We start from the raw sequence: 23,991 nt of genomic DNA, 5'->3' as shown, positions 1-23,991 counted from the left end.
CCTTAGATTCATCTGTGTTGTTGCACGTATCAGTATTCATTCCTCTGTATTGCTGAGTACGATTCCATTGGGTGGGTTTACCACAGCTTATTGAGCCATTCACCAATTGAAGGTATTTCAGTTGTTTCTAGTTTGGGGCATTTATGAATAAAGCAGCTACAAACATTCATGTGTGGGTTTTCGTGTGAGCATACGCTTTCATTTCACTTGTTTTCAATTCTAGCTAGGAATGAGATTGCAGGGTTGCATGGTAAGAATATAGCCAACTTTCATAAGAAAAACTTTTAGTAGAGGTGTCCAAACTTTTTACAAACCAGCTATGCCATTTTTGCATTCCCACCAGCAACGGGAGTTCCACTTGCTTCACATCCTCACCGGCACTTGATACTGTTTATCTTTTAAATTTTAATTTTAGTGGATGAGTAGTAGTATCTCATTGTGACTTTAATTTGCATTTCCCTGATGGCTAATAATATTGAGTATCTTTTCACATGTCTATTGGCCATCTGTATATCATTTGTGAAGTAATGCTTCAATTCTTTTTGGCTGTTTTTTATTTTATTTTATTTTGTCTTTATTGTTGGAGTTATTTTTGAATTCTGGATACACTTTCTTTATATGTATTATGTATATATTTTTGCAAATATTTTCTCCCAGACTGTAGTTTGCTTTTTTTGCCTTAACAGTATCTTAAGAAGAGCAAAAGTTTTACATTTTGATGAAGTCCAATTTATCCTTTTTAGGGAATATATTGTGCTTTTCATGTCCTATTTAAGAATCTTTGCCTAATCCAAGGTTACTGAGAAGTTCTATATTTTCTTCTTAAAGACTTTATAATTTTAGCTCTTATAACAGGTCTGTGATCCACTTTGAGTTCATTTTTATATATGGTATGAGATAAGGGTTGAGGTTCTTTTTTATACATACCATTGTCCTAAGCACCATTTCTTGAAAAGATTATTCTCTCTGTTGAATTGTCTTGGTACCTTTGTTGAGAATCAGTTGGCCATATGTTTGTAAGTCTGTTTCTGGATTTTGTTTTGTTTCATTGATCTATATGTCTGTCTTTATACGTATACCACACTGTCTCTATTTCTGTGGCTTTATGTGAGTCTTGAAAATCAGGTAGTATAAGTTTTCCAGCGTTGTTCTTTTTTAAACAATTGTTTCAGCTGTCTTAATTCCTTCACATGTTCATATGCCTTTTAGAATTAACTTGACGATTTCTATGGAAAGGCCTGGTGAGGTTTGGATTGCAAAACTCTGTAGTTTTGCATTTATAGAGCAATTGATGGAGAATTGACGTCTGAACAATATTGAGTCTCTCGATCAATGAGTGTAGCTTATTATCTCTATTCAGGTCTTATTTAATTTCTTTTAGAAAATTTTGCAGTTATTAGTGTTTAGGTGTTGCATACATTTTGTTGAATTGTACCTAACTGTTTCACATGTTATGCTGTTAAAATGATTATCTTTGAAAGATATCTTTCTGTTATTGGTTTCTTGTTTGACTCCGTTGTGCTTCAGTCAATGCTCTGGATGAATGTAATAATTTAAAATTTACCGAGACTTGTTTTATGGCTCAGAATATGATCTCTTTTTGTAAAGGTTTTCTGTACACTAAAAAGAATGTGTGTGTTTCTGTTGTTGGGTGGAGCGTTCCATAATTATCAGTTAGGTGGTTTTGGTTACTAGTGTTGACATCTTACATGTTCTTATTGAATTTTTCTCTCCTTGTTCTGTCAACTATAAAAGTGGCCTTGCAATCTCAAACTGTAATTGTGGATTATCTTTTATACTTTCAGTTTTATTGGTTTTTGCTTCAGATACTTTGAAGCTCTTATTATTACGTGCATGCACATTTAGGATTTTTATATCCTTCCTCTTGATGAACTGACTCACTTATAATTGTAAAATATCCCTCTTTATGGCAGGTAATATTTTGTTTTCCTGAAACCTGCTTTGTCTGGTATTGATTCTCTAGTTTTCTTTTGATTAGTGTTAGCATGATACATCCTCTTCCATCCTTTTACCTTTAACCTTTCTAAGTCTTTATATTTGAAGGATTTTTTTGTTGACATCACTGTTGATTCATGTTTTTTATCCAAATTAACAATCTCTGACTTTTTATTGGAGTATTTAGAGCATCTTATGTTTTATATGATGATAAATATGGGTGAGTTTATTTTTTTCTTTTTATTTATTTTTTAAACAACAGGTTCTTATTAGTTATCTATTTTATACATATTAGTGTATATATGTCAATCCTAATTTCCCAATTCATCCCACCACCATCAACACCCCCCTCACCCCCCTAGTTTCCACCTTTGGTGTCCATACGTTTGTTCTCTAAATCTGTGTCTCTATTTCTGCCTTGCAAAGTGGTTCATCTGTACCATTTTTCTAGATTCCACGTATGTGCATTAGCATACGATATTTGTTTTTCTCTTTCTGACTTGCTTCACTCTGTATGACAGTCTCTAGGTCTGTCCACGTCTCTACAAATGACCCAATTTTGTTCCTTTCTATAGCTGAGTAATATTCCATTGTACATATGTACCACATCTTCTTTATCCATTCCTCTGTTGATGGACATTTAGGTTGCTTCCATGACATGGCTATTGTAAATAGTGCTGCAGTGAACATGGGGGTGCATGTATCTTTTTGAATTATGGTTTTCTCTGGGTATATACCCAGTAGTGGGATTGCTGGATCATATGGTAATTCTATTTTTAGTTTTTTAAGGAACCTCTATACTGTTCTCTATTGGACTGTATCAATTTACATTCCCACCAGCAGTGCAAGAGGGTTCCCTTTCCACCACACTCTTTCCAGCATTTGCTGTTTGTAGATTTTCTGCTGATGCCCATTCTAATCGGTGTGAGGTGATACCTCATTGTAGTTTTGATTTACATTTCTCTAATAATTAGTGATGTTGAGCAGCTTCCCATGTGCCGCTTGGCCATCTGTATGTCTTCTTTGGAGAAAGGTCTATTTAGGTCTGATGCCCATTTTTTAATTGGGTTGTTTGTTTTTTTAATATTGTGGCCTGTCCCGTTGCGGAGCACAGGCTCTGGACGCGCAGGCTTAGCAGCCATGGCTCATGGGCCCAGCCGCTCCGCGGCATGCGGGATCTTCCTGGACCAGGGCACGAACCCGTGTCCCCTGCATCGGCAGGCGGACTCTTAACCACTGCGCCACCAGGGAAGCCCCTCTAGGTATTTTTTGATTTCCTCTTTGATTTCTTCAGTAATTTCTTGGTTATTTAGTAACTTATGGTTTAGCCTCCATATGTTTGTGTTTTTTCATTTTTTCCCTGTAATTTATTTCTAATCTCATAGCCCTGTGATTGGAAAAGATGCTTGATATGATTTCAGTTTTCTTAAATTTACCGAAGCTTGATTTGTGACCTAAGATGTGATCTATCCTGGAGAATGTTCCATGTGCATTTGAGAAGAAAGTGTAATGTGCTGTTTTTGGATGGAATGTCCTATAAATATCAATTTAATCTGTGTGGTCTGTTGTGTCATTTAAAGCTTGTGTTTCCTTAGTAATTTTCTGTCTGGATGATCTGTCCATTGGTGTATGTGAGATGTTAAAGTCCCCCAATATTATTGTGTTACTGTCGATTTCCCCTTTTATGGCTGTTAGCATTTGCCTTGTGTATTGAGGTGCTCCTATGTTGGCTGCGTATATATTTATAATTGTTATATCTTCTTCTTAGATTGATCCCTTTATCATTATATAGTGTCCTTCCTTGACTCTTGTAATGTTCTTTATTTTAAAGTCTGTTTTATCTGATCTGAGTATTGCCACTCCAGCTTTCTTTTGATTTCCATTTGAATGGAATATCTTTTTCCGTCCCCTCACTTTCAGTCTGTATGTGTGCCTAGGTGTGAAGTGGGTCTCTTGTGGACAGCATATATATGGGTCTTTTTTTTGTATCCATTCAGCAAGCCTGTGTCTTTTGGTTGGAGCATTTAATCCATTCACATTTAAGGTAATTGTCGATATGTATGCTCCTATTACCATTTTCTTAATTGTTTTGGGTTTGTTTTTGTAGGTCCTTTTCTTCTCTTGTGTTTCCCACTTAGAGAAGTACCTTTAGCATTTATTGTAGAGCTGGTTTGGTGGTGCTGAATTCTCTTAGCTTTTGCTTGTCTGTAAAGCTTTTGATTTCTCCACTGAATCTGAATGAGATCCTTGCAGGGTAGAATAATCTTGGTTGTAGGTTCTTTCCTTTCATCACTTTAAATATATTGTGCCACTCCCTTCTGGCTTGTATAGTTTCTGCTGAGAAATCAGCTGTTGACCTTATGGGAGTTCCCTTGTATGTTATTTGTCGTTTTTCCTTTTAATAATTTTTCTTTTCTTTAATTTTTGCCAATTTGATTACTGTGTGTCTTGGCATGTTTCTCCTTGGGTTTATCCTGTATGGGACTCCGTGCTTCCTGGACTTGGCTGGCTGTTTCCTTTCCTATGTTAGGGAAGTTTTCAACTATCATCTCTTCAAATATTTTCTTGAGTCCTTTCTCTTTCTCTTCTCCTTCTGGGACCCCTATAATGTGAATGTTAGTGTGTTTAATGTTGTCCCAGAGGTCTCTTAGGCTGTCTTCATTACTTTTCATTCTTTTTTGTTTATTCTGTTCTGTGGCAGTGAATTCTACCATTCTGTTTTCCAGGTGACTTATCCATTCTTCTGCCTCAGTTATTCTGCTAATCCGTTTTTCTGCCTCAGTTATTCTGCTGTTCCTTCTAGTGTATTTTTCGTTTCAGTTATTGTATTGTTCATCTCTGTTTGTTTGTTCTTTAATTCTTCTAGGTGTTTGTTCTTTAACTCTTCTATGTCTTTGTTAAACATATTTTGCATCTTCTTTTTTTTTCTTTTTGTGGCCTTTCCCGTTGCGGAGCACAGGCTCTGGACACGCAGGCTCAGCGGCCATGGCTCACGGGCACAGCTGCTCCGCGGCATGTGGGATCTTCCCGGACCGGGGCGTGAACCCACGTCCCCTGCATCGGCAGGCGGACTCTCAACCACTGCACCACCAGGGAAGCCCATTTTTTGCATCTTCTTGATCTTTGCCTCCATTCTTTTTCCAAGGTCCTGGATCATCTTCACTATCATTATTCTGAATTCTTTTTTCTGGAAGGTTGCCTGTCTCCACTTCATTTAGTTGTTTTCTGGGGGTTTTATCTTGTTCCTTCATCTGGTACGTAGTCCTCTGCCTTTTCATTTTGTCTATCTTTCTGTGAATGTGGTTTTCGTTCCACAGGCTGCAGGATTGTAGTTCTTCTTGCTTCTGCTGTCTGCCGTCTGGTGGATGAGGCTGTCTAAGAGGCTTGTGCAAGCTTCCTGATGGGAGGGACTGGTGGTGGGTAGAGCTGGGTGTTGCTCTGGTGGGCAGAGCTCAGTAAAATTTTAATCTGCTTGCCTGCTGATGGGTGGGGCTGAGTTCCCTCCCTGTTGGTTTTTTGGCCTAAGGTGACCCAGCACTGGAGCCCACAGGGTCCTTGGTGGGGCTAATGGTGGACTACGGGAGGGCTCACAGCAAGGAGTACTTCCCAGAACTTCTGCTGCCAGTGTCTTTGTCCCCACAGTGAACCACAGCCGCCCCCTGCCTCTGCAGGAGACCCTCCAATACTAGCAGGTAGGTCTGGTTCAATCTCCGATAGGGTTACTGCTCCTTCCCCCTGGGTCCTGATGTGCACACTACTTTGTGCGTGCCCTCCAAGAGTGGAGTCTCTGTTTCCCCAGTTCTGTCAAAGTCCTGCAGTCAAATCCCACTAGCCTTCAAAGTCTGATTCTCTGGGAATTCCTCCTCCCGTTGCTGGACCCCCAGGTTGGGAAGCCTGACGTGGGACTCAGAACCTTCACTCCAGTGGGTGGACTTCTGTGGTATAAGTGTTCTCTAGTTTGTGAGTCACCCACCCAGAGGTTATGGGATTTGATTTTACTGTGATTGCGCCCCTCCTACCATCTCATTGTGGCTTCTCCTTTGTCTTTGGATGTGGGGTATCTTTTTTGGTGAGTTCCAGTGTCTTCCTGTCTGATTGTTCAGCAGTTAGCTGTGGTTCTGGTGCTCTTGCAAGAGGGAGTTAGCGTACGTCCTTCTACTCTGCCATCTTGAACCAGTGTCCCAATATGGGTGAGTTTAAATCACCCAGTTTGCTTGTTGTTTTCTAGTTGTCTCATCTGCTCTTTTTTCCCTTTTCTCCTCTTTTATTGCACTATTTTATATTAAGAAGTTTTAGGATTTCATCTTAGGTTCATTATTAGTTTATTTAGTTATGCCTCTTTTTTATTTTTACTTTAGCGCTTGCTCTAGTTTTTCAAAATATACATCCTTAACTTACAATTGTGTGCCTTCAAATAATATTATGTCACTTCACATTTAACATAAGAAGCTTATGACAATTATTTCCATTTTCCCTTAGTCTTTGTGCTGTTGCTACCATATACTTTATTTCTACGAATTTTATAAACCCTATTTAAAACAGTTATTTGTCTTTTAAGGAGATTAAGAATGAGGGAAAGTCTTTTATTTTCATCTATATGTGTACAGTTTTTAGTTCTCTTCTCATCTTTGAATAGATCCAAATTTCCATCTAGTCTCATTTTCCTGCTGCCTTAACTTTTTCCTTTAACATATCTTCTAGTGCTCTTTGGCTGATGATGGATTAATTCAGCATTTGTATGTCTGAAAAAAATATTTCTGTCATCCTCACTTTTTTTTTTTTTTTGCGGTACGCGGGCCTGTCACTGTTGCGGCCTCTCCTGTTGCGGAGCACAGGCTCCGGACGCGCAGGCTTAGCGGCCACGGCTCACAGGCCCAGCCGCTCCGCGGCATGTGGGATCCTCCCGGACCGGGGCACGAACCCGCGTCCCCTGCGTCGGCAGGTGGACTCTCAACCACTGAACCACCAGGGAAGCCCTCAGTCATCCTCACTTTTAAAATGTAATGTGTCCAGATGAAGAATTCTAAGTTGCCTTTTCTTTTTCTTTTAGTAAAGATGTTGTACTAGTGTATTTTGGCTTGCATTGTTTCTCATGCATAAGTCTGCTGTCATTCTTGTCTTTGTTCCTCTAATGCATCCTTTTTCCTTTGGCTGCTTTTATGATTTTCTTTTGTTATTGGTTTTCAGCAATTTGATCATCAAGTTCCTGGCCCATTGATGGGAAATTTAAATTTGGAGAGATTGTGAACAAGCCTGTGCAGATAGAAAATGGCAGAATTGTATTTCAAAGTCATATGTATATCATATTTTCCCCTCCTTGCACACATATTAGGAGTTCTGCCACATCACCACTGATAGTTCTATCACATCATCAAGATTTCTAATGAGAAATGACAGCATGACAGCAGAAATTGTGTAAAGAACAATGTGGATCATAGTGTGAACTCAGAAAACTGATGTTACAGACCGAAATGGAGAAGTCTCTCTAAAAGGCTATTGTGTATGTCTGGAAAGAGTTCTCTGGTAGACTGTTTTTGGCCTACAAACATCCAGGCCATATGTCGTGTCCCACCTCTGATATGACCATATGAAGGGCAATCTTGAGCGTACAAGTCATAGAAATCATCCTCAGCCATGTGATTTGGAGGTTCCTACAGGGATGTGTGAGGGGTCTGGCTTCAGGCGGTGACTCGGGGAACAGTGGAGGAAAGGGAAGACTCTGGAGGTACCAGCTGTGTTAGCAAAAGACTCCAGGGGCTCAGAACCCTTAGTCATCATGACAGCTTTGCCTGGGGCCACCCGCATCATGCCTCTGCCCACTGAGGTTGCAGGTCACTGCCTTTTGGACCTTATCTCCTCTTTGGTTTCCCTCAAGGCTACTATTGATATTCAGTCTAACTGCAATCAACTCCTACCCCTCCGATTTAAAAATAGTGAGGGTGGAGTGTTGGAGTATAGTGCTCTCCAGAACCCCTGGGGGTTGTCCTTTTGTGCATAGAGCATCATCATTTTAAAAAAATCTATGCTGTGCTAGTAAATCAAGAATAAAACTTACAAAGGCAGGATTCTTTCCTCTTTGGACTTTATATTCTAGAAAATATTGAAAGTATGGTTTTGTTGTTTTAATTCTAACATTTTCTGGTGTGTTTGTGTTGGGGGTGGGGGAGAGTTCTGGTATTTGACAAGAAGAGGGGAGCTTTCTTCACAGCAACTCTGTTATCCGCAGTGTTGGCAGACAAGTGTCCGAGGACGGTGTCAGTTTAAATGTGTACTTGGGGGCAATTCTTGACCTGTCCCTCATCTCCAGTGAGTTGCAGGTGGTGTGCAAGGAAGCTGAGCGTGCCACCTCAACTTTCTGAATAGCCTATAGATCTATATTTAGTGTTTCTTTTAGTCTATGTAGGTGAAAGAAAAGGTAAGCTCAGCTAAAAAGAATTTTGCTTCTAAGGAGGATACATTACGCTGCAGGAATGAGAAGGGCAAGATTGTGCAGGTGATGGGAAGGTGCTTAAGAAGCCTTGGTTCAGATACCAACTCAAGTTTTTTGATACTTGGGATGTCAGCAAGTGAGAATATTTTTTTTCTAATTAAGACTTTATTATTTTTAGATCCGTTTCAGGTTCACACAGCAAAATTGAGAGGAAGGTACAGAGATCTCCCATGTACCCTCTACCCTTACACATGCATAACATCCCCATTATCAGCCTCCCTCACCAGAGCAGTACATTTGTTAACAATTGATGAACCTATGTGGACACACTGGAATCACCCAAAGTCCGTAGTTTACATTACAGTTCACTCTTGGTGCTGTACATTCTGTGGGTTTGGACAAATGTGTAATGACACATACCCATCCCTGTGGTATCATACAGAGTATTTTCACTGCCCTAAAAGCACTCTGTGCTCTACCTATTCATCCCTTTCTCCCCTCTCCCAACCCCTGACAACCACTGATGTTTTTATTGTCTCCATAGTTTTGCCTTTTCTAGAATGGGACATAGTTAGAATCATACAGTAGGTAGCCATTTCAGATTGTCTTCTTTCATTTAGTAATATGCATCTAAGGCACTTTCATGTCTTTTCATGGCTTGATAACTCATTTTATTTTAGCTCTGAATAATATTCCATAATCTGGATGTACCACAGTTTATCTCTTCACCTAATGAAGGACGTCTGGGTTGTTTCCAAGTTTTGGCAATTATGAATAAGAGTGCTATAACATCCCTCTGCAGGTTTCTGTGTGGACATAAGTTTTCAGCTCTTTGGGGTAAATACCAAGGAACATGATTGCTGGATCATATGGTAAGAATATGTTTAGCTTTGTAAGACTGCCAAACTGTCTTCCAAAGTGGCCATACTGTTTCGTCTTCCCATCAGCAGTGAATGGGAGTTCCTGTTGCTCCACATTCTCACCAACATTTGGTGTTGTCAGTGCTCCAGTTTTTGCCATTCTAATAGTTGTATAATGATATATTGGGTTTTTTTTTGTTTTTTTTTTTTTTTTTTTTTGCCGTACTCGGGCCTCTCACTTTTGTGGCCTCTCCCGTTGCGGAGCACAGGCTCCGGACGCGCAGGCTCAGCGGCCATGGCTCACGGGCCCAGCCGCTCCGCGGCATGTGGGATCTTCCCGGACCGGGGCACAAACCCGTGTCCCCTGCATCGGCAGGCGGACTCTCAACCACTGCGCCACCAGGGAAGCCCTGATATATTGTTTTAATTTACATTTTCCTGATGGCATATGATATGGAGCCTTTCTTCATATGCTTATTTGCCATCTGTATGTCTTTGATGAGGTGTTTATGAAGGTCCTCAGCCCATTTCTATAAATTGAGGTATAATTGACATATAACATTATATTAGTTTCAGTTAGGCAGCATAATGATTTGATATTTGTATATATTGCAAAATGATCGACACAATAAGTCTAGTTAACGTACATCACCACACATGGTTACAGGATCGTTTTTCTCATGATGAGAACTTTTATGATTTACTGTCTCAGCAACTTTCAAATGTGCAGTATAGTGTTGTTAACTATAATTGCCAGGCAGTACATTACATGCCCATGACTTATTTATAGCTGGAAGCTTATGCCTTTTGACTCCCTTAACCCATTTCACCTATGCCCAGCCCCCCGCCTCTGGCAACTGCTAATCTGTTTTCTGTATCTATGGGTTTTGTTTTTTTAAAATTCCACATATAAGTAATATTGTACAGTATTTGTCTTTATCTGTCTGACTTATTTTACTTAGCATAATGCCCTCTAGGTCCATCCGTGTTGTCACAAGTGGCAAGATTTCATTCTTTTTTTACTGCTGAATAATATTCCACTGTATGTATGTACCACAGTTTCTTTCTTCATTCATCCATTGATGGACACTTGGGTTGTTTCCTTATCTTGGCTATTGTAAATAATGCTGCTTTGAATATGGGGGAGCATATAATCTCTTTGAGTTAGTGGATTTTTTTCTTTTGGATAAATACCCAGAAGTGGAATTGTTGGATCAGTAGTTCAGTTTTTAATTTTTTGCAGAAGCTCCATACTGTTTTCCATAGTGGCTGCACCTATGCACATTCCCAACAACAAGGATTCCCTTTTTTTTTTTTTTTTTTTTGCAGTACATGGGCCTCTCACCATTGTGGCCTCTCCCACCATGGAGCACAGGCCCCGGACGCGCAGGCCCAGTGGCCATGGCTCACGGGCCCAGCCGCTCCACGGCATGCGGGATCCTCCCAGACCGGGGCACGAACCCGTGTCCCCTGCATCGGCAGGTGGACTCTCAACCACTGCTCCACCAGGGAAGCCCCAAGGATTCCCTTTTATCCACTTCCTTTCCAACACTTGTTATCTCTTGGTTTTTTTGATAATAGCCATTCTGTCAGGTGTGAGGTGATATCTTATTGTGGTGTTGATTTGTAGTTCCCTGGTGATTAGTGATGTTGAGCATGTGTTCATGTACCTGTTTGGCCCATTTTTAACCAGATTGCCTGTCTTCTTGCTGTTGAGCTTTTAGAGTTCTTTGTACATTTTGGATAACAGTCCTTTATCAGATGTGTCTTTTGCAAATGTTTTCTCTGAGACTCTGGCTTGTCTTCTTATTCTCTTGGCATTGTCTTTCACAGAGGAGAAGGTTTTAATTTTAGTGAAGTTCAAATTATCAATTATTTCTTTCATGGATCATGCCTCTGGTGTTGTATCTAAAAAGTCACTGCCACCCCCAAGGTCATCTAGCTTTTCTCTTGTGTTTTCTTCTAGAGGTTTTATAATTTTGCTTTTTACATTTAGATCTGTGATCCATTGTGAGTTAATTTTTGTGAAGAGTTTCAGGTCTGTGTCTAGATTTATTTTTTTGCATGTGGATGTCCAGTTGTTCCAGCACCATTTGTTGAAGAGATTGTCTTTGCTCCATTGTATTGCTTCTGCTCATTTTTCAAAGATCACATTGATTACACTTGTCTGGGTCTATTTCTGGGCTCTCTGTTCTCTTTCACTGATGTTTTTGTCTGTTCTTTTGCCAATACCATACTGTCTTGATTACTGTAGCTTTATAGTTAGTCTTGAAGTTGGGTAGTGTGAGTCCTCTGCCTTTGTTGTTCTCCTGCAATATTGTGTTGGTTATAATGTTTATTTTTGCCTTTCCCTGTAAGCTTCAGAATCAGTTTGTTGATATTCACAAAATAATTTGCTGGGATTTTGATTGGGACAAATGAGAACTTTTAATGTGTTTGCACTCTTTCTCTCAGAGCTTACATGGCATTGTTATGAAGAGATTTTTTTGGTTCTCTTTTAAAAACTATTAATATGATTTATTCTTGTCAGGACAAATAGGCACCTAGATATTGGCATTGGGTGGAGGGTGGTAATGGTTTCTGGAGCCCTTCATGTGATATCAGTTAAGCAATTATTGGGTCAGCTCACACATAAAAACAGCTGACCCACATTAATATTGACCTTAAATTATCACAGTAGGTAGCACATATTCTTGCTACCACAAAGAAGGTCACTTATTTTCTTTTTTATAATCACAGATATAAATTTTATCTATGTGCTGGCTTGGTATCAGCGATCTCAGGTAATATAAATAAAAGCTGAATCTTGGGTACATACCGTGGATTAATTATGTTACAACTGTTACAGAGAGTAGAATTGCTTCCTTCAAATTTGTTGAAAAGTTTCTTAAGTCTGTTCTTTTAGGGACACTACTATGTTTGGTGGACTTGATAGCATTTCTCATTCCCTTTCTTTTATATTTTTAGTATTCTAAGAAATTGATTAAAAATTTTCGGGGGGGGATTTCTAAAAAACAGTGTCAAAGAGAAAGATTAATCTGTCATTTCAAATAGGTATGATAGTAAGTAACCTTGGTAGACCAAGAAAGAATATTTTTGTCGAGAGGGTGCTGCATACACTGGGAATATTTTTTAACATAAAAAATGCAGACATTTTATTTTTTTTAACTTTTTATTTTGTACTGGGGTATAGCCGATTATCAATGTTGTGATAGTTTCAAGCGCACAGCAAAGCAACTCAGCCATACATATACATGTATCCATTCTCCCCCAAACTCCCCTCCCATCTAGGCTGCCACATAACACTGAGCAGAGTTCCCTGTGCTGTACAGTAGGTCCTTGCTGGTTATCCATCTTAAATATAGCAGTGTGTACTTGTCAATCCCAAACTCCCTAACTATCCCTTCCCCCAACCCTTCCTCCCTGGTAACCCCAAGTTCCTTCTCTAAGTGTCTATTTCTGTTTTGTAAGTGAGTTCATTTGTATCATTTCGTTTTATATTCCGCCCACTGGGAATATTTTTTGTGTGTACTTTTGTTGGAATATCGAATGATAAATCATGTACCTTGTGGTGACACATTGAACTGCCATTGTTAACTAGGCTTCAGGTAAAATGAATGCAGTCGTTTATCTTAGAGGTCACTGTGGGAGACAGATGCCTTTATTCAAGTAGTGGTCAAAAGAAAAATACTTTAATCTTAAAACGCCTCTTTCAAGTAAGCTGAATTAAGTCTACTGAAAGTGGGAACACAAAAAAATCTCACTGGAACGAAGATATACCTTTCTTGAATTGCTGCGTTCTAGCAGGCCTCTGTGACGAGCCTTCTAATAGGCTTTTCCCTGGGCCAACGTTGATAGTCTGAGAATGCCTTTGTGGAAATCATAGGTGGGGCAAGAATACAGGACAGATCTGGAAGATTCATTTATAAATTTATTTTTTGTTGATTGGTTAATTGGTTTGTTATTGTAGCTAGTTAATATTTGACCCATAGGCTGGATAGAGTTAAAGATGGTAATAATCTTGTTTTGAGCTTGGTTGTCTTGGTTAATAGTAAAAGCATAAACATATGAAAGTCAGAAGGGAAAGTTAACTTTTTGTGGGAGGATTTTTGTGTTTTAAATTTCTTAATGTTTGAAGTAATGGGACACTTTATTGTGTACTGAGAGAAATCACTGAAGCACACACTTTCTGACCTGAGATGCTTCTTGGAGACTGAGTGATGTTTAGACTCAAATCCAACCCTATTATCTTACTGGTGATGTATCAGTAATGTGACGAGTGATGTTATCTTAAAGCTGACTGGGGTCAGGAAGAGTTGCAAGAATGCAATCTCTGGCCTAGATGCAGAGCACAAATAGGGTGGCAGATGTAGAGAGTCGTTTCCAGTGTATTGAAGGGTACTTGAGAAGTATTTCTTCATGTGAAGTTTGATTTTCCCTCTTAAGTTGGAAGAGCCACTAAAAAATAGTTCCAGGTAACACATCTGGAGGTACATCTATACAGTATAAACACTGTGTTGTAAGATTAATAGAATTCTTTAAATACTAGGCAATATACGTATTCATTCTTACTAATAAAAATAGTTTTAACTTGCTCCCAAGTGTGGTATTAGTAATGAATTTCTTTATCTTTCTTTTAACAATATCTTAACATATTTAGTTTAGTAAATTCTGTATAGAGATCACTGAGTTGAAGCTTACTATCCAGGACTTTTGATCATGGGTCTGGAGTACCATACTGTCACTTTTGAGGGGAGAGCAGTTGCTAAGGCCTCCCACTGTAGCGTGTCCAGATGGGCCTTTAAACCATCCCTCTTCTGCTTGGATGTTGCTAGGAATGATGGTTATAAGCATAATTGGCCTCGGACATGTGTTAAGGAGAAGTGGTGGGACTCAGAAGGAGGGTTAGGAGCCAGTTCTCACCCTTGGCGTATATGCTTTTGTATTCCAATCCCTGTTACATGGGACGTTAGAAAATAATGTCCATCTTCCAGTTCACACCGTTTGTGTCTGCCTGTCCCAGACCTGAGGTCGTAAGTGTGGCATTGGGCTTTTGGCTTCTGGAGGTCATGGGTGATATTCCAAAACTGAGCTGAGGTTTAATGTGTGAGCGTTCTAATTACTTCTTTTTTTTCAGCTTTATTGAGATATAATTGACATATAACATTATATAAATTTAAGGTGTACAGTGGTGATGATTTGATACATTTATATATTGTGAACTGTTTGCTATATTAAGATTAGTTAACATACCCTTCACTTCACATAATTATAATTTTGTTGCTATGCTGAGAACTTTAAAGCTTCACTCTCATAGCAACTTTCAAGTATAGGATCCAGTATTGTTAACTAGTCACCATGCTGTACATTAGAGCCCCAGAACTTATTCACCTTATATCTGAAAGTGTGTTCCCTTTGACCAACATATTTTCCAAGCCTATCCCCCTCAGTTCCTAGCAACCTCCATTCTCCTTTTTCTGTAAGTTCAGTGTTTTTAGATTCCATATGTAAGTGATATCATACAGTACCTGTCTTTTTCTGACTTATTTCACTTAGCATAATGCCCTCAAGGTTTATCCATGTCACAAATGGCAGGATTTCTTTCTTTTTAATGGCTGAATAATATTTCATTGTATATATATACACCACATTTTCTTTATCCATTCAACCATTGATGGACACTTAGGTTGTTTCCATGTCTTGGCTATTGTGAAATATGTTGTAGTGAACATGGGAGCACAGATATCTCTTTGAGATAGTGATTTCATCTTCTTCAGATATATGCCCGGAAGTGGGATTGCTGGATCGCATGGTAATTGTATTTTTAATTTTTTTGAGGAATCGTCATACTGTTTTCCATAGTGACTGCACCAATTTACATTCCTACCAATAGTGCACAAGGGTTCCCTTTTCTCTACATCCTCACCAGCATTTGTTATTTCTTGTTTTTTTTCCATAATAGCCATTCTAACGTGTGAATGTGTGGTTTTGATTTGCATTGTGGTTTTGATTTGCATTCCCTGATGATGAGTGATTTGAACACCTTTCCATGTACTTGTTGGCCATTTGCATGTCTTCTTTGGAAAATGTTTATTCAGGTTCTCTGCCCATTTTTAAATAGGATTTTTTGTGTTTTTGCTATTGAGTTGTATGAGTTCCTTATATATTTTGAATATGAACCCTTTATCGGATATGTGATTTGCAAATATTTTTTCCTATTCTGTAGGTTGCCTTTTCATTTCGTCGATTGCTTCTTTTGCTGTGCAGAAGCTTTTTAGTTTGATGTAGTCCCACTTGTTGATTTTTTTTTTTTTTTTTTTTTGCGGTACGTGGACCTCTCACTGTTGTGGCCTCTCCCATTGCGGAGCACAGGCTCCGGACGCGCAGGCTCAGCGGCCATGGCTCACGGGTCCAGCCACTCCGCGGCATGTGGGATCTTCCCAGACTGGGGCACGAACCCGTGTCCCCTGCATTGGCAGGCGGACTCTCAACCACTGCGCCACCAGGGAAGCCCCCACTTGTTGATTTTTACTTCTTTTGCTTGTTGTTTTGGTGTCATATCCAAAAAAGGCATTGCCAAGACCAAAGTCAAGGAACTTTTCTCCTCTCCTGTGTTTTCTTCTAGGAATGTTATAGTTTCAGGTTTTAAGTCCTTAATTCATTTCAAGGTAACGTTTGTGAGTGGTGTAAGATAAGGGTCAAATTTCATCCTTTTGAATGTGGATATGCAGTTTTCCCAGCACTACTTATTGAAAAGACTGTCCTTTCCCCATTATGTATTCTTGGCTCCACTGCCAAATATTAGTTGACCATACACGTGTGAGTTTATTTCTGTGCTCGTGATTCTGCTCCATGGCCTGTTATATGTCTTTTTTTATACCAGTACCATATTGTTTTGAAATCAGGAAGTGTGATGCTTCCAGCTTTGTTCTTTCTCATCATTGCTTTGGCTTTTGGGGGTCTTTTGTGGTTCCACATGAATTTTAGGGTTTTTTGTCTATTTCTGTGAATAAATGCCATTGTAATTTTGATAGGGATTGCATTGAATCTACAGATGGCTTTCAATAGTATGGACATTTTAATGATACTAACTCTTCCAGTCCATGAACATGGGGTGTTTTTCCATTTATTTGTGTCTTCAGTTTCTTTCATCAGAATCTTATAGTTTTCAGTATATAGATATTTCACTTCCTTGGTTAAATATATTCCTAAGTATTTTATTGTTTCTGATACTATTTTAAATGGAATTATTTTTAAAATTTCTTTTTCAGATGGTTCATTGTTACTGTATAGAAATGCAACTGAGTTTTGTATGTTGATTTTGTATCTTGAAACTTTACTGAATTCATTTATTAGGTCTTAACAGTTTTTTTGGGTGGAGTCTTTAGGATTTTCTGTACACAAGATCATGTTATCAGCAAACAGAGACAATTGTACTTCTTCCTTTCTGATTTGGGTGCCTTTTTTTTCTTATTCTTGCCTGATTGCTCTTGCCAGGGCTTCCATTACTATGTGGAATAAGAGTGGTGAGGGTGGGCACCCTTGCCTTGTTTCTGATTTTAGAGGGAAAGCTTTCAGCCTTTCACCTTTGAGTGTGTTAGCTGTGGGTGTGTCATATACGGCCTTTATTATGTTGAGATATGTTCCTTCCGTACCCAATTTGTTGAGAGTTTTTATTACGAAGGGATGCTGAATTGTGTCAAATGTCTTTTCTACATATATTGAAATGATCATATGATTTTTATCCTTTATTTTGTTAATATGGTGTATCACATTGATTTATTTGCATATGTTGAACCATTTTTATATCCCAGGGATAAATATCCCTTGATTGTGGTGTATGATCCTTTTAATGTGCTGTTGAATTTGGTTTGCTAGTATTCTGTTGAGGTTTTTGCATCTAAATTTATGAGGGTATTGGCCTGGGTTTTTTTTGTGTTTTTGTTTTTTTTTTCTTACAGTATCCTTACCTGGCTTTGATATCAGGGTAATTCTGACCTCATAAAATGAGTGTGGGAGTGTTACCATGTTTTTGTTTTTGTTTTGGTGTTTTGTTTTTCTTTTTTTTTTGGCAGAGCTTGAGAAGAATTGGCATTAATTCTTCTTTATTTATTATTATTATTTTTTGCCATTTTACGGTTTTATTAACACAAAACGTGCACACGAGCTGTCTATTCATTTTCTTCGCTGCGCAGCCTGGCGTTGGGCTTGGTGACGCTGATGGCCAGCTGGACTGCTCTCTCCACAGTGGCTTTGCGGTTCTTGGAGGAGATGTTGCGTGCAGTCTCAGCACAGTAAGATTTATTGCACATCAGCAGTTGGTCAAATTCACCCATAAAGCCATACTGTCCTGAGCTTTTATTTGTTGGAGGTTTTTGATTACTGATTTAATCTTAAATTTGTCATTGGTCTGTTCAGATTGTCTGTTTCTTCATGATTCATACGTGAAGGTTGTACGTTTCTAGGAATTTATCCATTTCTTCTGGGTTGTCTGATTAATGACCTGTAATTGTTCACAGTAGTCTCTTATGATATTTATTTCTGTGGTATCAGTTGTAATGTCTCCTCTTTCTTTATAATTTTGTTTGAGTTCTCTCTTTATCTTGGAAGTCTAGCTAAACGTCTGTTGTTTTTGTTTTATCTTTTCAAAAACACAACCCTTATTTTCATTGATCTTTTCTACTGTTTTTCTATTTCATTTATTTCTGCTCTGATTTTTATGTCCTTCCGTCTGCTAACTTTGGGCTTAGTTCTTATATTTTAGTTTCTTGAGATGTCAAATTAGGTTTTTTTTTAAGAGTTATTTATTATTAATTTATTTTTGGCTGTGTTGGGTCTTAGTTGTGGCACGCGGGATGTTTGTTGAGGCATGCAGGATCTTTCGTTGTGGCACGTGAGCTCTTCGCTGTGGCCTGTGGCCTTCTCTTTAGTTGTGGTGTGCAGATTTTCTCTTCTCTAGTTGTGGCACACAGGCTCCAGGGTGCGTGGGCTCTGTAGTTGTGGCGTGTGTGTTCCAGAATGCTTGGGCTCTGTAGTGTGCAGCACACAGGCTCTCTAGGTGAGGCACGCAAGCTCAGCAGTGTGGCGCGTGGGCTAGTTGCCCCGTGGCATGTGGGATCTTAGTTCCCTGACCAGGGATCTAACCCACGTCCCCTGCATTGAAAGGCAGATTCTTTACCACTGGGCCACCAGGGAAGTCCCAAGTCCGGGTTGTTTACTTGAGCTCATCCTTTTCTCTTAGTGCAGGCATTTATTGCTATAAACTTCCCTTTTAGCACTACTTTTGCTGGATCATAAGCTTTGGTATGTTGTGTTCCCATTTTTGTTTGTTTCAAGGTATATGTTTTTAATTTCCCTTTTGATTTCATCTTTGACTCATTGGTTGTTCATGAGTGTTTGTTTAATTTCTATATGTTTGTGAATTTTCCGGTTTTCCTCTTGTTATTGATGTCTGGTTTCATACCATTGTGGTCAGAAAAAGATACTTGGTATGATTTCAATTTTTAAAAATTTGCTAAGACTTGTTTTGTGACCTAATACATAATCTATCCTGGAAAATGTTCCATACGTGCTTGAGAAGAATGTGTATTCTGGTGCTGTTGGATGGAATGTTCTTTATATGTCTCTTAGGTCCATTTGGCCTCAAATATAGTTCAAATCCAATGTTTTCTTATTGATCTTCTGTCTGGATGATCTATCCATTGTTGAAAGTAGAGTATTAAAATCCCCTACTATTACTGTAATGCTATCACTCCCTTGAGATCTGTTAGCATTTACTTAATATATTTAGGTGCCCAGATGTCTTTGCTTCCAGTCATCTGCCTTCCTGGATCCGTAGCTCAGTGGAAGGAGATGAAGGACTGACTGGGCATGAGAGATGAGCCCCTTAGTTTTTTTTCCTCAGTTAAGGGAGACAAGAAAGAGAATGAGTGGGAAATGTGCAGCATATGAACAGATGGCAACCACCCCTTTTACAGAAAAATGAAAGGATAATTTAACCTTGATCATCACTAGCAGGGAAGCAAAATGGCCATAAAATACTAATATCTAGGAATTTACTGTCATAATCCTAACTCTTCCTCGAAGAGTTTCCTATTTCTTAAATTGCAGTGATAGCTCTGAAATTAAAAGGAATATTAGTTTTAGAAGCTTATTTTAACCATTTCCTAGCAGTAGTAATTGCTTTTGTCTTCATGGGAGGGCTGAGACTTTAACAACGATCCAGGCCAAGGGTTATAAAATTGCTGATATATGTGGCTAGTTGATTAGGAAATCTCAGTTACCTGACGTTTGGTAGTGGTGAAGTAGAAGCAAATACATCTTGTTGGTGATTTCACATGTCTGAGGCTCCAGGTGGTGGGTATGTGGACTTTAGTAGTAGTAATCACTTTTGGACGAGAGAAAAACAAAAATCTCATGTAGAAATGGGGAACTTCCAGCATTGCTAGGTAGAATATTTTAAGATTGGGGCTAATGAACTGCTTTTCAACCTGAAGTCTTCAGGAACAGGCAGTCTCCTGCTTCTGCAAATACCAAATGAAAAGCCAAACCAGTATTCTTGGATTTATAGATCCAGTTTACCAGACTGAAGGACACTTGCTCTTTGTAACTAACTGAACTAGCCGGCCCCTGCATGCTGAGTTTCTGTGGCAATATGATCTCAGTGACCTGTCTTCTCTATTGTGGAATGTAGGTGATAAGAATGGAGGTGAGCCCGATGATGCTGAACTGGTAAGGCTCAGTAAGAGGCTGGTGGAGAATGCGGTGCTCAAGGCTGTCCAGCAGTATCTGGAAGAAACACAGAACAAAAACAAGCCAGGGGATGGGAGCTCTGTGAAAACTGAAGAGGCTGATAGGAATGGCACTGACAGTGACAACAACAGGAAATGAGACCCGAAGGCAGGCAGGCCCCCGCCGCTCCGTGAGAAGCATCCCTGCTCCCCTCTGCCGGGTCAATGGACTAATTTGCATTGTGCTATTTAAGTGTCTCTTGTCCAATCTGTGGAGATTGCCTAATACTTTCATGATCGATGTGTTTGCATTCCTGAAACACAGCAGAAGAGAAATGGAGTGCTGGGACTATCAGAGGAAATTAATTCATGAAGGAAGAATGGCCCAGGTTTTACGTGCCCTCAGCCGAGGCTCTGGGAGAGAGTATTTTGCGTGATGCCTCGTGGACTCAAAGGCCATGGAAGGGGCCTTGCCGTAAACGGAATACCACCATTTATATTGCTTAGCAGGGCATCTGACTACTTTATCTGAGGCCAGAACACACACAGAGCTAGCAAGTGCTATGATTAAAATGATCACTGTTGAAATTATTATCCATGTAGCTAGTCCATAATGTTCCATGTTTGTCCTATGTGTGCTGTCGCTATGCAGTGATCTTTATTTACAGTAAGTTTGTTTCACGTAAATGATATATTTTTGGTGAAATGCAACCTTTTCTATAAAATGTGGGCAGCATTTTAAAGGTTTCTTTTTAACTCTCTTTTGATAAGTCAGTGTACCATATTTAATGTTTTTCATTGGCATTTGTATGTAAAATGTATCATATAATTTTTTTTCCATAGGCCAGAAACCTATTGGAATCCGGGACTTAATTAATGAAGCTTTGCGTCGAGAGAGGATGGGTCTGCAGTCCAAAGTGAAACAGATAAAGGAACTTTTATTAAAGCCTGAGACTCAGGCCAAAATTAGGAGGGAGCTTTTTGAAGGAAGAGTCATTAACAACAGTAATGAAGGAAATGATGTTGATTTCAGCGCAATTTTGACGTAAGCTCTACATTGCTATCATGGTACCAGAGTTTATGAAATCTTTTCAGCTCATTAAATAGCTCTTTGGTAAATACCACAGAAGTGTTCTGATAGAGTCTGCACAACAGCAAACCAACATTGGTAAGGAGTTAACAGTTTCTTACCAAAGAAAACTGATTCTGCACTGTTATTTTTAAGCTAGACTTGTGTTTTAGAATGTTTATCTCTATAATACCGAGGTTCATTTTATAGAAAGGACTTCTTAATTAGCCATTGTGAGATGTTCGTTGGGTCCTCACAAATAAAATATACAGACTGTGGAAAATCATTTACAGACAAAAAGAAAAAACAGTATTTTAAGGGTAAGTTGTCTCCTGTTGACATGATTTTTGTTGTTAAATCAAAAGAAGCATTGTTCACATGTATCTATGCCTATTGTTACTTTTAATGAGACTTTGAATGTTTATTGATCACTAGTACTTGAATGAACATTTATAAATGTAATTATTGCAGTCACTGGTTAAGAATGTTTTATAATGTCCGTATGTATTACTTTTCAGTGATCAAAATGTAATTTGCTTTTTTTGTTTTTTGTTTTTTTTTTGTGGTACGCGGGCCTCTCACTGTTGTGGCCTCTCCCGTTGCGGAGCACAGGCTCCGGACGCGCAGGCTCAGCGGCCATGGCTCACGAGCCTAGCTGCTCCGTGGCATGTGGGATCTTCCCAGACCGGGGCATGAACCCATGTCCCCTGCATCAGCAGGCGGACTCTCAACCACTGCACCACCAGGGAAGCCCTGCTTTTTCATTTCTTAATGAATGTTTGGGATTTTTATTTTCTACTTTTCTGAAGATAAGCCCCCGGTCTTACTGTATCCCTCATAATCTGAATTTGTTTGCACTGGTTCATTTTTAAAGAAAATTCTTGAAAAGTTTCCCTCCCATACGATAATCACTAGTAACAGCTTTTTCTGTAGTCAGTGTAAAATTGCTGCTACTAAGAGATTATGATGGAGGGGGAATTATTAGAGATCAAATATGTAATCATTTTAAAGATAAAATCCAGTTTACTCATGGATTTTAGCTATTTTTTCACGGGGTAAATTATACTACATTTATTTATAAGTGAGTTTATGCATTTTCATGCCCGTTAATAAATGTATTGTTTTCCCTTGTTGCCTTTCTTCATTTTTTTTTTTCCTCACTCTTAGAAGCTGTTGGATCTCTGTGAATATAGTGAAGTCAGAAACAGGCGCTCTGATAGTTTAGTGTTTCTTAACTTTTACGTTTTTGTCCTTCATGCTAAGATAGCACAGCTGGGAGAGCACCTTTAACCTGAGACTTTTAAAGCTCTTCAAATCAGTCAGCTTCACAGAGAATTAACAACAGAACATTGAAGGCAAAGAAAATCTCAGTAGCATCTCATCAACTGCTAACAGTGGGTCACTGAAGTGATATCAGTAGCAGAGATGAAGAGAGAGGGTCCATCCAGATACAAAGACCTGGGAGCTGCTTACCAGGAGTCCCTCCTGGGGGCGGAGGGCTTTACTGTTTGTAGCCGGCTTCCTTAAGTCAACCCTCGAAGTGGGAAGCAAAGATATTTGGGGGCTTGCCTTGTCTTTTAAGTGAGGAAACAGTCATAAGGAGATCAAGTGCCGTATCCAAGGCCATTCTGCTGCTAGGGCACAGGACCTGAACTGCAACCCAGGGCTCCTCCCAGAACCTGTTAATAATATTTCAGGAAAAATAGCACTTCTTAACATACACCTATAAACCTCTTTATCCTCAAGGAGCTACTCCAACCCTTCCCAACAATTTGAAAGGCTTAAAAAAGTATCCTTTTTGCAATCTGAGGTTACATGCCCTCCTGTTCTTTTATTTAAGAATCATACCTCCCATCTGTGAAGTACCTGGCTGTGAGCGAGGTGATTTTGGCACATTATTACATTTCTTCCCTTCAGTGAACTTGTTAGGAAGTTACTGGTTCTCTTTTACAGATTAGGAAACTAGGAAACTGGGGCTCTAAATGGTTAAATGGGTATTTATAAAGCTAATAAAAGGTAGGGCTAAATTTAAACTTGGGTCTATTCTAGTTCAAAACCATGCTCTTTCCACAATGCGGCAGTTCCTCTCTCCACCGAGTACAAATCATTACACAAGTTAAGGATGTGGAACAAAGGGAAAGTCACTTTCTTTTGACCAGACCAGCTCCCTTGCAGCCCTGAAGTTCTATGAACATAGGAGAGTGGTCAGCTGATATGATGGAACTGGGAAAAAAAAAACCCAGATATTTAATTTAGGGATTAAAGGTTCCAGTTTTGATCAGTGAAATCTTCATTTAAGCAGGTTTACAAAGACAATGGAAAGTGTACAGTAAGATAAATCTTCCTCTTGTTTCCATTTAAAAAATCTAATTAAGACATTAATTTGCAAAAATCAAAGTTTGGAATCAGAAATAATATGAAATGACTTTTTCCTCATTAGTCAAAGTCATAGAAGAATTGCTTGTTGGGTCACATAGATATACTGTGTTGTCCTAAATTGGTATAGTATGTTACGTAGGCTAGTCTCTGAGAGGGAGGCTGCGTGGTTGGTGAAAGAGCATTGGTTTGGTCCAGTGGGTGGACCTGGGCCCACCACTGACGATGATTCTGAACAAACCGATTCACTTTTTTGTATTGAAACAGTGTGGTGCCAGGTGATCTCCAAGGACCCTAGACTCTTTTTTTTTTTGCGGTACGCAGGCCCCTCACTGTTGCGGCCTCTCCCGTTGCGGAGCACAGGCTCCGGACGCGCAGGCTCAGCGGCCATGGCTCACGGGCCCAGCCGCTCCGCGGCATGTGGGATCTTCCTAGACCGGGGCACGAACCCGTGTCCCCTGCATCGGCAGGTGGACTCTCAACCACTGCGCCACCAGGGAAGCCCGACCCTAGACTCTTTGTGACTATACTTCGATGCTAGTCCTGCTGATTCCATGTCTGGGACAGCTA

The 23,991-nt window shown here is 39.4% G+C and overlaps 1 protein-coding gene across 6 annotated transcripts in view; it reads left to right on the top strand.

Moving 5' to 3' along the window:
• The window catches only part of AKAP7 (A-kinase anchoring protein 7), a 129,555-nt gene extending 105,809 nt beyond the window's left edge, over positions 1–23,746 (top strand). For 4 of the 6 annotated variants that reach the window (XM_060029953.1, XM_060029956.1, XM_060029952.1 and 1 more), the window contains one exon: positions 19,940–20,944. In XM_060029953.1, the coding sequence (XP_059885936.1) occupies positions 19,940–20,136 (197 nt within the window). In that variant the 3' untranslated portion in view covers positions 20,137–20,944. Of the gene's footprint in view, positions 1–19,939 lie in introns of all 6 variants that reach the window. The other 2 variants (XM_060029955.1, XM_060029954.1) reach the window with 1 other exon arrangement.
• The last annotated feature ends 245 nt before the right edge of the window (positions 23,747–23,991 follow it).

Source organism: Delphinus delphis, chromosome 14, assembly GCF_949987515.2.
Source record: "Delphinus delphis chromosome 14, mDelDel1.2, whole genome shotgun sequence".
NCBI lineage: Eukaryota > Metazoa > Chordata > Mammalia > Artiodactyla > Delphinidae > Delphinus > Delphinus delphis.
Note: the sequence above shows the minus strand (reverse complement) of the source record. Positions and strands in the feature narration are given on the sequence as shown.